The following is a 14620-nucleotide window of genomic DNA, read 5'->3' as shown; positions in this document are numbered from 1 at the left end:
GGCTTCTACCTGGTAATGTGGAAAATTACCCAGGTATACCCTGTCTGCAAAAAGCAGGACCAATCCAACCCGGCCAATTACTGCCCCATCAGTCTACTCTCAATCATCAGTAAAGCAATGGAAGGTGTTGTTGATAGCACTATTAAGCGGCACTTACTCGGCAATAACCTCCTCACTGATGCTCAGGTTGTGTTCCGCTCATCTCCTCACCTCATTACAGCCTTGGTCCAAAAAATGGACAAAAGGGCTGAACTCAAGAGGTTAAATGAGAGTCACTGCCCTTGACATCAAGGCAACATTTGACCAAGTATGGCATCAAGGAGCCCTAGTAAAACTGGAGTCAATGGGAATAAGAGGAAAACCTCTCCAGTGATTGGATTCATACCTAGCATGAAGGAAGATGGTTATGTTTGTTTGAAGTCAGTCATTTCAATCGCAGGATATCGCTGAAGGAGTTCTTCAGGGTAGTGTCTGAGGACCAACCATCTTCAGCTGCTTCGTCAATGACCTTCCTCCTATCATAGGGCCAGAAGTGTGGATGTTTGTTAATGATTCCACAATGTTTACCATTCACGACTCCTCAGATACTGAAGCAGTCCACGCCCATATGCAGCAAGACCTGGACAATATCCAGGCTTGGACTGACAAGTGGCAAGTAACATTCTCATCACACAAGTGCCAGGCAATGACCACCTCCAACGAGAGAGAATCCAACCATCTCTCCTTGACATTCAATTGCATTACCATCACTGAATCCCCCACTCTCTGCATCTTCGGGGTTACCATTGACCAGAAACTGAACTGGACCACCCACATAAAGAGGTCATTCACATCCTGACTCCCCCAAGCCTGTCTACCATCTACAAGGCACAAGCCAGGAGTGTGATGGAATACTCTCCACTTGCCTGGATGAGTGCAGCCCAATAGCTTTCGAGAAGGTTGACCCCATTTGGGACAAAGCTTGATTGGCAACCCATCCACCATGTTCAACATTCACTCCCTCGACCACTGCAGCAGTGTGTACCAAATACGAGATGCACTGCAGCAACTCACCAAGGCTTCTTAGACAGTAGCTTCCAAACCCATGACCTCGACCTCCTGCAAGGACAAGGGAAGTAAATACATGGCCCCTCCAAGCCACACACTATCCTAACTGGAAATATATCACCATTCCTTCACTGTTGCTGGGTTAAAATCCTGGAACATGCTCCCTAACAGCACTGTGGGTGTACCCACACCACATGGATTGCTGCATTTCAAGAAGGTGGGTTACCAGCACCTTCTCGAGGGCAATTAGAGATGGGCAATAAATGCTGGCCTAGCCAGGGACACCCACAACCTGTGAAAGGATTTTAAAAATGAAGTTATCTTGTGTGGTTTAATAGACTTTTTCCCCTCAAATTCAAATAAATTGTCATGATTGTCTCCTATGTGGACCAAAGCCTTGAAAAGCTATTGATTCCTGTGACGTACCTGTTTTTATGGATTTTTGTCATAAAAGGGCATCAGTGACCTTCATTGCTATCGATATTGCCATCTGGATGGCTAACCATCTCCTGCAGTCTTCATGGAGCAGGTGGTGTACTCAAGTCATCTGTGCTTTGCCATTATTTAGCTGACATGTTACATCTGCTAACTTGTGGTTGTCTCCTCTCTGAGTGATGCCTCTCCGAGTCACCTTTGCTTGCATTGGTGACCTTCTGCATGCCCAAAAGCTCCTTTTTGTATAACTGATGTTTTTTAAGAATCCATTTCAGTATGCATTTCTTTAAAAAGAATATATATGTGTTGTATTTCATGAGGGCTAAATTTCAGTAATTACAGATTATTGTTTTTGTTTGAGTATCATCTTTTTGACAGCCTCTTTGTTGTGCAGTTTCAGTAATTTAACATGTCCTTTGTAGACCTATCAAGTGGATCTGAAACCCAATGGTTCGGACATGGTGGTTACTAATGAAAACAAAAGGGAGTATATAGAGTAAGTGAATATTTACTTAATTTAGCTATCTTCCCTTTTTATTATCTTCTTTGTGTCTTTCCCTCAACTACACACACTAGTTATTCCCTAGTGTTGTGACTGTTTTTCTTCTGAGCTGTTGTGAATTAGCTTTTTCAATGCAATGATAATGATTTTGGAAATGTCAATGTCCTAAATCAGAAGGTTTAATGAGGTTTGTGCTTTGCCACAGCACAGTCTCAAAAATGTTGGATTTTTGCACTGCAATTAAAGCCTGCATACCCAATTTTGTGATTGTGATAACTAATTTTGAAATCAGATAGGATATAATAGGAATTGTCTGTTTAATGTTATAGTTTGGGCTCCCTTTTGCAATAATAAAAGTTATATTGCTGTTCGGAAGCAATATTGCAATAGCATTAATCGTAAAAGTAATGAGAGGCATTTGGTCCATCTACCTGATCCTTCCAATTTTGCATGACAGGGACCTGATTAGTGTCCTGTTCCATCATTGACTGAGATCATGGCCGATCTGTGACCTAATTCCATATACCCATCTTTGCCCCTTATCCCTTAATGCCACTATTTAACAAAAATCTATGAATCTCAGATTTAAAACTTAACTGTTGACCCGGCATCAGCTCTCATTTGTGGAAGTGTGTTCCAAACTTCCACCACCGTTTGTGTGTGGTTCTGTTTCCTAACTTTATTCCTGAAAGGTCTGGCTCTAAGGTTTAGGCGGTGACCCTGGTCTAGATTCCCCAAGCAGTGAAAAAATTCCCTACCTCATTGGTTCATCTTCATATTTTGAATATCTTAATATCTTGAGTATTACTGAATAAAGAGAGATGTTGAAGCTTTTCATCTTGCATTCATCAGGATGCTTAGCAAGAATACCAATATAAGGGGAAAACAACAACTTATACTGTTTGAGAAGAGAGTGCTGATTGGCAAGTGAACTCTGATTGGTACAAGCATTGCCGTGGAGAATGCAGCAATTGATGGTGACTGACAGTTAACTGCCAAGCATTGTTTGAAATTTAAACAGCCCTGATTGGTCAAGGCATTGCCCTAGTCTTGAATCAGAAAATGGCTGTCACTTATTTTGTTTAGCTAAAATAGGTGCAATGTATGTTCTTTCTGTCTGCAAAAAACAAGGCCCTGTGTATTAATATATGTAGCTTCCAATACATAAATGCAAGCCTGACTGACAATCTTAAATTGGTTGTCAACGTAATTCTTAACACACTGAGGATTATTTAGCAAATGTTGACCAGCCGCGGAATCACATCTCATGTTGGACACAGTGTTTTGAGTTTTGCAAGCATGGGCTGCTTGGGAACGGTCTGTACCTTACCTGTTGTGAACAGTGGCTGGGACATGCTGTTTGATATACTCTGTCAGTCTTTGGGACATATGGCCTATATACCTAGCGTCACACTGGCACTGAAATTCATGCACTACATTACTCATTTATGTGAAGAACATCATTTTGGCTTAACAGCAGCATCCTGTTAATGGCGAATACCACTTGTGTTGCTACTGCATAGTAGCAGTGTGAAACAGCTAGCTTCACCTGTTGCTCAAATTTTTGAGATACCTTGCACTTCCAGGATAATCTGAGATAGGCTGGGCGCTTCTCAGGGTCAAAAGTGACGGCCTTAGGCTCATTCATGAGTTTGTGTGATATACAGCGCGAAATGATCTGACCAGGGTAGCTATTATCCTGCAGGATGCCTTTGACGCACCCTATTTCAGCATCAAGTTTTTACGGTGAGCAAATGGCTTGGGCCCTATTTACAAGATTACCAATAAGACCAATCTTATAGCGTGTGGAACTTTAAGAATCCCAATGTGTGTATTGACCAGTGAAGGTAGGCTTGCGGTAGACCATGATGGAAAACCGCCTGGCATATTGCTCAACGAGTACATGAAGGAAGTGGAGTTCATTTGACTGCTGCATTGCAAAGGTAAATTTGAGTGCAGGAGGGTGCCCATTAAGACATGTAAGGAAATGATTACATGCAGCTGTGGATTTAAATATAGCGAAGATATCATCCATATACCGGAAGTATGCAAGGGGTAGGAGGTTAGGTGTCATTACATCGAAGACATGTTTCTCATGGAACCCAACAAAGATGTTTGTAAGAGCTGGGCCTAGAGGGGATCCCATGACAACACCAGTTATTTAAGGTAAGGTACAGTCCGTACCCAACCAGCCCGTGCATGCAAAACTCAAAACACAATGTCCAACGTTAGATGTGATCCCGCAATTGGACAGGGTAGCCATTTGCTAAATAATCCTCAGTGTGCTAAGAATTACATTGACAACCAATGTAGGATTGTCAGTCGGGTTCACAGTGTGATGAAATTCTGTGTGTTGGAAGCTACATATATTAATACAAAAGCCCTGTTTTTTGCAGACAGAAAGAACATGTGCACACACGTGCCTGTTTCAACTAAACAAAATAAGGAGCAGCTATTCGTTAACTCATTCCTCAGGGCAATGCCTTGACCACTCAGGGTCAAGCTGCCTGACTTAAATTTCAAACAATATTTGGGAATTAACTGTCAGTCACCATCAATTGGTGCATTCACTGTTGCAATGCCTGTACCAATCAATCATCACTCACTTTTCATACAGTATAAATTGTTGTTTTCCCCTTGTATTGGTATTCTTGCTAAGTGCTCTGATGAGTGCAAGACGAAAAGCTTTGACATGTCTCCGTTTTCAGCAATACTCAAGTTCTATACTTCCAAATGACTATCTTAATATCTCTTCCCTTTTCACAGTTCAGGACTCTAAACACTCCTTCCAGGTGAAGCAGTGATTTACTTGTCTTTCTTTCAATTTAGTAAACCATATTTGCTGCTCACAATGTAGCGTTCTCTACATTGGGAAGGCCAAACACAGATTGAATGACCGCTTTGTGGAACAGCGCATTCAGTTCAGTTCAGCAAGCATGATCCCAAGTTTCCAGTCACCTGTCATTCTACTTCTCTTTCCAATCTCACTCTGACATCACTATTCTCTACCTGTTGCAATGAAATTCAATGTAAACTCAAGAAGCAACATCAGCTTTCTCAATTAGGCACTTTGCAGTTTTCCAGACTCAAACACTGAGTTCAACAATTTCAGATCATATCCTCTGTCCCTAATGTTTCTCTTGACAGCTGTTGATGATTCTGGTTTTCCCAATTACATCTCCTCTAGACCCATCTTTTGTTTGTCTTTATTATATCCCTTTACTGTCTCATTTTGTCTTGCACCATCATTTCTCTTGTCATTTAACCCCTTCTGCCTTCCAGCCTATCACACACCTTCCCTTGTGTTCACCCCCACACCTGCCCCGACAAATCCCTTTACACTGTCTCTGTTCTTGCTTAAAAGCTGTTATATTTCTAATTTTTTCTAATTCTGGCAAAAAGTTATCAGCCCTTAAAACTTTAATTCTGTTTCTCTCTTCCCTGTTGCCTGACCTACTATGTGTTTCCAGCAATTTTTGTTTCTTATTTCAATTTCTAGTGCTTTGATCCCCTTGGAGACTGATCATTTTTAAAAAGAAATTTGAACTTCCAGTGACTAGCTGAAAGCATGGCACAAGAAGATTTCATGTTTTAAGATCTTTATTGTAACAAAAGACTAAAAGCTCTACTGACTAAGCACTACTTTTGTAAGCAACTTATACTTTAAACTGCAGAGCATAATACGCCTTTTTTTTTTAACCATAACCGGAAAAAACCCCACTTCACAGTTGTATGTTACACTGTCCTTTAAATAGATATTCAATTCTCTCTAAATCATTCCAAAGTGATTCTTGGCTTAGGAAGGTTTATTTCTATTCTTTTTCTTTTTCAGCCAGGTAACTTCTAATCCCAAAATTGTCCTTCATGGTGAAAGTATTGTTAGATACCTCTCCCTATAGCTAAAGCTGGACAAATCTTCCAGCTTCGGTTAAACTCCTCACGAATTTGGTCTTTTCAATCCAAGCGCAAGCTCACACCTGCATTTTGGTGCGGTAAACCATTGAGGCTTTCTGCCTCCAGCTTCTCTCTCTCTCTATCTTGGACTCTGATGACTAACTGTGTCAGAGTGTTTTCAAGGGTATCTTAGAAACACTTCCCTTCTCAAAACACATTCCCATGACGATGTGAATCACATGGGGCTTGTATCCAGATAGAAATGCTGATTAGCTATCCTTGAGACCCCAACTCTCTTTCATTTTGAAACTAAGTGGACAGTTTAAAGCACAACTATTTACAAGCTGACATTCTCAACACTTTTCTGGGACTTTGGAGACTCAGTCTATCAATTGTCAGCACACAGGCTGCTACTATTGTCTTCCAAGTCCTTGCACCTTCTTCCCAGTAAAACTATCTGAGGCCCCTTTAATCTCTAACAATCAACATGGTCTACTCCAGCTCCTAATTCATATCTTCATATGTAACCAACCAGGCTTGCTGTAAGGCAGTCTTCAAAACGTGCTGCTTGACCCCCTTCATTGTACCTTAAATTAAAGACATAGTCCCAAAACATAAGTCTTTTAAATCTCATAATTGTAATGCTAGCATCTACAGTATTTTGGTTTTATATTACTCTAGTAAATCTATGCTGCACCCCCTCTAAGGCCAGTATATCCTTCCCAAGGTATGGTGCCCAGAACTGAACTCTGCTCCAGGTGTGGTCCAAACTGGGCTTTGTATACCTGCAGGATGTCTTCCAACTTTCAAAAAATGCTTGAAGTACTCAGTAGATCAGGCAGTATCTTTGGAGAAAGAAACAGAATTAATGGCCTGACTTTTCCCGTCGCCGATTTGGGGGTGGGGCCCGCTCGCCGACAGGAAAATGGTGCGGGATGACGTCAGGAGGAACCCCCAACGTCATCCCGGTCCCTTTAAATTTTTAGGAAGGCAGGCGGACAGCGAAATCAACTGTCTGCCGCCGACCTGTCAATGGCCAATTGAGGCCATTGACAGAGTAATTAAGATAATTAAAGACCTGCGCGTCCAACCTTAAGGCTGGCAGGCAGGCCAGGAGCCCCAGCGGGCTTCTGATAATACGTGAAACCTCATCCACTGGCGGGATGAGATTTCATGTCCGTTTTTAAAAACTTTAATATGTTTTATGTGAATTATTAACATGTCCCATCTCTGGTGACATTGTCACATGAGGGGGACATGTTAATAATTTCTTAATTTTTCTATTTTTAAAGTTTTCTGGACTGTCTGTAATCTCCCTGAGACAGTACTTTGTCTCAGGGAGTAGTGCGCTCTTTCGCAGCTAGGGATTCCCTCCCCCACCCCGCACAGAAAGCGCATAGCGCTTCCTGTCGGGCAGGCCGTTGGGCGGGCCTTAATTGGCCCTCCCCCTCAAAATGGCAGCAGGGGTCGGCTGTCCGCCTGCCGCCGAGCCGGTGGGGCCCGCATGCCCACCAAGGGCAAAATTCTGCCCAAAGTTTCAGGTTGATGATCTTCAGAAAATTTTAAGTTTTATGAGTAAGTTTTCAAAAGTCTTAATAAGTTTTCTGTTTTTATTTCACATTTCCTGAATCTTCAATAGTTAACTTTTTTATGACTTCTAACTCCTGGTATTCTAATCCTCTGTTTATAAAGCCCAGCACTCCATTAGCTTTTCTGGTTTGTGTTTTGAAACCTATCCTTGATATTTTAATGATCTATAAACATTGACTTTCTGGACCTTCAACGTTTTTAGCACTTCACCATTTAGAAAGTACTCTGATCTATCCTTTTTAGCTCCAAAGTGGATGACCCCATACTTGCTTGTATTGTACTCCATTTGCTATAGTTTTACCCATTCCCTTAATCTATTAATATCTCTTGTAATTTTATGTTTCTATCTAGACTATTTACAATACTGTCTACCTTAAATTTTTTTATATTTTGTTTTATAAAGTCTCTGTAAAATGTCTTGGGATGCTGGATTACATTAAAGGCCTGATAGAAGAGTTTTTTTGTGCCATTGGCAAATTTGGATAGATGGCTCTACCCCCTTGTCTAAGTCATTAATAAATGCAGTGAATGTTCTGGGGCCCCAATACAGATCCCTGTGGGATGTCAGTAGTCACATCCTGCTGAGTATCTGTTATCCCTACTTTTTGTCTCCTGCTGCTAAGCCAATTTTCTAATCAGGCTAATACTTTGCATGCAATTCCATGAGCATACTGTACCTATCACTTCACTACCCTACCTCATATATCATTCAAGGTATTTGTTGTGCTTGGTATGAAGAAGAATTTCTGGACTACAGTCCTAAACTTGTCTTTACCAGTTTGTATCTAGGTCCCTTTGTTCAGCAGTTGTAGTTTAACAAATAATGCTCAAAATTGGCCTTTTCGATCCCGCTTAACATTTTATATATCATTCACAGAATCACAGTGCAGAAGAGGCCCTTCGGCCCATCGAGTCTGCACCGACACGTGAGAAACACCTGACCTACCTACCTAATCCCATTTACCAGCACTTGGCCCATAGTCTTGAATATTATGACATGCCAAGTGCTCATCCAGGTACTTTTTAAAGGATGTGAGGCAACCCGCCTCCACCACCCTCCCAGGCAGTGCATTCCAGACCGTCACCACCCTCTGAGTAAAAAAGTTTTTCCTCACACCCCCACAAAACCTCCTGCCCCTCACCTTGAACTTATGACCCCTTGTGACTGATCCTTCAACTAAGGGGAACAGCTGCTCCCTATCCACCCTGTCCATGCCCCTCATAATCTTGTTCACCTCAATCAGGTGGCCCTCAATCTTCTCTGCTCCAACGAAAACAACCCAAGTCTATCCAACCTCTCTTCATAACTTCAATGTTTCATCCTAGGCAACATCCTGGTGAATCTCCTCTGCACCCCCTCCAGTGCAATCACATCCTTCCTATAATGTGGCGACCAGAATTGCACACAGTACTCAGGCTGTGGCCTCACCAAGGTTCTATACAACTCCAACATGACCTCCCTATTTTTGTAATCTATGCCTCGATTGATAAAGGCAAGTGTCCCATATGCCTTTTTCACCACCCCACTAATGTGCTCCTCTGCCTTCAGAGATCTATGGACACACACGCCAAGGTCCCTTTGTTCCTCAGAACTTCCTAGTGCCATGCCATTCATTGAATACTACCTTGTCAAATTACTCCTTCCAAAGTGTATCACCTCACACTTTTCAGGGTTAAATTCCATCTGCCACTTATCTGCCCATTTGACCATCCCGTCTATATCTTCCTGTAGCCCAAGACACTCAACCTCACTGTTAACCCCCCGGCCAATCTTTGTGTCATCCGCAAACTTACTAATCCTACCCCCCACATAGTCATCTATGTCATTTATATAAATGACAAATAATAGAGGACTGAGCACAGATCCCTGTGGTACACCACTGGACACATATAACATGATATAATATATTTATTTCCTAACCTTTCCCAATAGCTCTGACCGTCAACATTGCAAACCAACATTGTGGCCCCTCTCTACACTAGATCAGTGTTTACTTCAGTATTACAGTGTGTGATCTCAAAACTAGCCATCAGTTGCCCAGGGAGACACGTGTTTTCCCAACCAGCTGAAACATTTAAAAAGCTAAAGATAAAATTAAAATTAAGTTCCTGAGTATTCTCACTTCCCTCTGGGTTTGATTTTTACTTTGTTTCCCCACATGCAGCTTAGTCATCCAATGGAGGTTTGTAAATCGGGTGCAGAAACAGATGAATGCCTTCATGGAGGTAATGGTTGTTTTTGTAAAGTAGAATTCAGTAATCATCATGAATTGTCTGTTTCATATGCCAGCAATTGTTACTTTATTCATAATTTGTACTGTGTTAATTAAAGAATGAAATGTGCACACTTGGGTGTATTTTTGAATCTATGTACACAGCTTTCCACAAGAGTGTATGTGGGATGAAATGTTCCCTCCATTGGATTTTGTGTTTTCCCCTGCCTGCAAAAAATGGTTATTCTTCAGTTTTTTGAATAATTGTGCTAGCAGTTCATTAAGTATTGGCAACCATTGGGGGAAAAGAAGGCATGTGTACAGTGGTTTACAGATACCACAAGGTGGTGCTCAACACACTTTATATCAAATATTTCACTTTGAGCAGGCAGCATGGAACATAATATTGATTTAAATTTGGGAATAACTGACATATTTTAGTTTCTGCATAAAGATTTTCAGTGGGACAGTGGTCCTTGTGGCATGCAGAGTGTGCCAGATCTTCAATTTTGTTATACTTAAATAACTTTGATCGATGTATATTTGGACAATATGTTAGTGAGTAGTGAGTGCAGTAACATGTGCAAGCAATAGCTTTTATCTGGAAATGTTTCTTTACACAGTGCAGTGTTGTAGCTCATTGAACAGCCAATGAAATGTACCTATAGAGTAGTAGAGTGGGAGTTCACATTTTCAAATCCTCTTGTGGCCACAAGATAATGGTTGCTAATCAGAGGCCAAGCACTTCTTCACCAGGAATTAGGGAAAAATGCTACTGCTTCTGTGCAGCTTCTAACTCCTAATCATATACCTAATTGGCAAATTAGCAGCCTAGCCAAGTCACTTGGAATCGTGAATTGTGTAAGGGTAACAAAGGAAAAAGCGAAATATTTTTCAACATATATGGCTAATTCAGGTCTCCAAATTTCCTAACAGCTAAAGATAGCTATATATGTATTTGAAATGTACTTATTTGGTGTAGTATTCATAATGTTTTGTACACAAGTAGTGATACATTTTTCTTTCACTGAAATTCATTTGCAGGGCTTCACAGAACTCATCCCTATTGACTTGATTAAAATATTTGATGAAAATGAGCTTGAGGTTAGTGTTTTTCTTGTTTTCTTTTCTCTCCAGTTATAATCTTGAACGACCCTCCCAACCTCCAAACCCCAAACAGTTTGGAAGTTTTAAAATACAGTCTACTGATAATTTGGGGTTGTTATATGTTTGCAAGAAGTCTAAATTATCCAGTGACCCAAATGAAGCACAGGAGCCACCTTTGCATAATTTTCAATTTGAATCGACAAGATAATACAAATTAAGCAGATCCGCATTTAGACTAGGCTGTAGCCAAACTTCATCCATATTTACGTTCACATTTAAAACGTAAATTTGTTTTTGTGTTTCATGCATTGTTTTTTGTTGCTGACCTAAATTGATGATGTAATACTAACTCTTGAAGATAATTTGGAGTCCAAAGGTTGGGCTGCCTTTTTTGTTACTGAACATCAAATTACCTTGCATGTACAACACAAACAGGCCATTGGGCCCAACTGGTCCAGACTGACAAAAGAGCCACAAAAACCTCTTCTCCCTCCAATCCTATTATCATATCCTTCTGTTCCATTCTCCCTTGTGCTTCTCTAACTCTCCTTTAAATTTGTGTTTTCTATCAACTGATTGTTATGGTAGTGAGCTCCTCAATCTTGCTATTCTTTGGGTAAATATGTTTTTCCTGAATTCCTTCTTGGATCTATTGGTGACTACCTTATATTTATGGCTCCCTAGATTTGGTCTTTCCCACAAGTAGAAGCATCTTCTCGACATCTACCCTATTAAACACTTTCATACCAGGTTACCCATCAACCTTCTCTCTTCTATAGAGAGCTGGGGCTCTCTATAGAATGGGCCAGTTCAGTATTTCCTGATGGGTATCACCTCCCAGTTCTGGTGACATCCTTGTGAATCCTCATAAAGGTAGCTTAGGAAGATGTGAAGAGGACACAAAGAGGATGCAAAGATATATAGATAGGTTAAGTGAGTGGGCAGAGGCCTCACAATGGAAAATAACGTGGAAAAGTGTGAAATTGTCCATTTCGGCAGGAAAAATAAAAAGGAACATATTATCTAAATGGTGAGAGATTGCAGAACACAGAGATGCAGAGGGATCTAGGGTCCTAGTGCATGAATCACAAAAGGCTAGTATGCAGGTACAGCGAGTAATTAGGAAAGCTAATAGAATGTTATCGTTTATTGCAAGGGGAATTGAATACAAAAGAAAGGCAGTTATGCTTCAGTTATACAGGGAATTGGTGAGACCACATCTGGAGTACTGTTTACAGCATTGGTCTCTTTATTTAAAGAAGGATGTAAATGCATTGGAAGCAGTTCAGAGAAGGTTTGCTAAACTAATACCTGGAGTGGGCAGGTTGTCTTATGAGAAAACGTTAGACAGACTAGTAACCACTAGAGTTTAGAAGAGTAAGGGGTGACTTGATTGAAACATAAAAGATCCTGAGGGGTCTTGACAGTGTCAATGTGTTTCCTCTTGTTGGAGAATATAGTACTAGGGGCCACTATTTAAAAATAAGGGGTCGAACATTTACGACAGAGATAAGGGAAAAAAAATTTCTGAGTGTAGTGAGTCTTTGGAACTCTCTTCCTCAAAAAGCTGTGGAAGCAGGGCCTTTGAATATTTTTAAGGTAGAGGTAGATAGAATTTTGATAAGCAAGTGAGTGAAAGCTTATCAAATGTAGGTGGGAATGTGGAATTGAGGTTTCAGTCAGATCAGCCATAGCATACAGGGCTACAGGCCAAGTGCTTGAAAATGGGATTACAATAGCTAGGTGCTTGATGGATGGCATGGACACAATGGGCCGAAGGGCCTGTTTCTGTGCTGTATAACTCCATGACTCTATAATCTTATTGAATGGCGGAGCAGGCTCAAAGGGCCCAGTGGTCTACTCTTGCTCTTAATTTGTATCTTCGTATGTATCTTTGTATGGTTTTGCACATATTCCAGTGCCTCTATATCAAATTTACAGTATAGAACTGAGCATAAATTTAACACAACTTCTTTGCTTTTCAATTTTGTTCCTGTAAAAATTAACCATTGGCAGTGCTAGCAAACGGCATTTACTCAGCAATAAACTGCTCACTGACATTCAGTTTGGGTTCTATCAGGGCCACTCAGCTCCTGACTTCATCGCAGCCTTGGTTCAAACATGGACAAAAGAGCTGAACTCCAGAGGTGAAGTGAGAGTGACTGCCCTAGACATCAAGGTAGCATTTAACTGAGTGTGGCATCAAGGAGCCCTAGCAAAACTGAAGTCAATGGGATTCAAGGGGAAAACTCTCTGCTGGTTGGAGTTCTACCTAGCAAATAGGAAGATGGTTCTGGTTGTTGGAAGTCAATCAATCAAAAGCCTTTAACTTCCTCCCTAACAGCACTGTGGGTATACCTACACCACATGGACTGCAGCAGTAAAAAAGGCAGCTCACCACCACCTTCTCAAGGGCAATTAGGTATGGGCAATACATGCTGGCCTAGCCAGTAACGCCCAAATCCCATGGATGAATTTTTAAAAACGCAAGGGCATTCATGTTTAACAAACTAGTTGGGATTTTTTTTGAGGATGTAGCTATCAGAATAGATAAGGGGGAACTGGAGAGTGTGGCATATGTGGATTTTCAGAAAGCTTTTGACAAATTCCCGCACAAGGGGTTAGTAAATATAATTAGAGCACATGGGATTGGGGGGCACATACTGGCATGGATTTAGAAATGGTTATCAGACGGAAAAGTAAGAATAAATGAGTTATTTTCAGGTTGGCAGGCAGTGATTAGTGGGGAACTGCAAGGATCAGTACTTAGCTCGCAGCTATTCACAATCTATACCAATGATTTGGATGTGGCGATTAAATGTAGTATTTCCAAGTCTGGAGATGGCACAAAAAGAGGTGCAAGTGTGAGTTGTTCAGACAATGCAAAGATGCATCAACAGGATTTCAAGAGGCTAAGTGAGTGGGCAGAAATTTGGCAGGTGGAATACGATGTGGAGAAATGTGAGGTCATTCACTTTTATAGGGAAAACATAAATACAGAGTGTTTCTTAAATGGTGAGAGGCTAGGGAGTGTTGAACTTCAGATGGATCTGGGTGTTCTTGTTCATGAGTCACTGAAAGCTAACATGCAGGTACAGCAAGCAATTACGAAAGCAAATGGTATCTTGGTCTTTATTACACGAGGATTTGAGTATCAGAGTAAAGGTGTTTTACTGCAATTATATAGAGCCTTGGTGAGACCACACCCAGAGTATTGTGTGCAATTTTGGTTCCCTTACCTAAGGAAATATATACTTGCCATATAGGGAGTGCAATGAAAGTTCACCAAACTAATTCCTGGGATGGAGGGATTGTCCTGTGAGGAACAATTAAATAGTCTGGGTCTTTATTCTCTGGAGTTTAGAAGAATGAGAGGTGACCTCATTCAGACATACAAAACTCGTACAGGGTTTGACAGGGTAGGTGCAGGAAGAATGTTCCCCCTGGCTGGGGAGCGGCCTAGAACCAGGGCACACAGTCTCAGAATAAGGAGTAGGCCATTTAGGATTAAGATGAGGAGCAATTTCTTCACTCAGAGGTTAGTGAATCTTTGGAACTCTCTGCCCCAGAGGACTGTGGAGGCTTAATCGTTGAGTATGTTCAAGGCTGAGATTGATAGATTTCTGCATGTTAAAAATATCAAGGGATATGGAGATATTGCAGGAAAACGAAGTAGAAGATCATTGAATGGTGGAGTGGGCTTGAGGGGCTGAATGGCCTACTCCTGCTGCTGTTTCTTACATAAAACCAAAACATCATCTGTCTCTGTAGCCATCTCTGGGATGCAGATCGTCAGGTCTGAGGGATTTGTCACCATTTAGTTCCATTCATT

General features: G+C 41.2%; 1 protein-coding gene across 10 annotated transcripts in view; it reads left to right on the top strand.

Annotated features, from left to right (window-relative positions):
• Window positions 1-14620, top strand: part of nedd4l (NEDD4 like E3 ubiquitin protein ligase) — a 426083-nt gene that overhangs the window by 388878 nt on the left and 22585 nt on the right. For all 10 annotated transcript variants that reach the window (XM_078551960.1, XM_078551971.1, XM_078551949.1 and 7 more), the window contains 3 exons: window positions 1905-1978; window positions 9634-9694; window positions 10726-10785. In XM_078551960.1, the coding sequence (XP_078408086.1) occupies window positions 1905-1978; window positions 9634-9694; window positions 10726-10785 (195 nt within the window). The remainder of the gene's footprint in view (window positions 1-1904; window positions 1979-9633; window positions 9695-10725; window positions 10786-14620) is intronic.

This window comes from Cetorhinus maximus, chromosome 1 (genome assembly GCF_964194155.1).
Source record: "Cetorhinus maximus chromosome 1, sCetMax3.hap1.1, whole genome shotgun sequence".
Taxonomy (NCBI): Eukaryota; Metazoa; Chordata; class Chondrichthyes; order Lamniformes; family Cetorhinidae; genus Cetorhinus; species Cetorhinus maximus.
The sequence above is the reverse complement of the archived record's forward strand: the minus strand, read 5'-3'. Positions and strand labels throughout refer to the sequence as shown.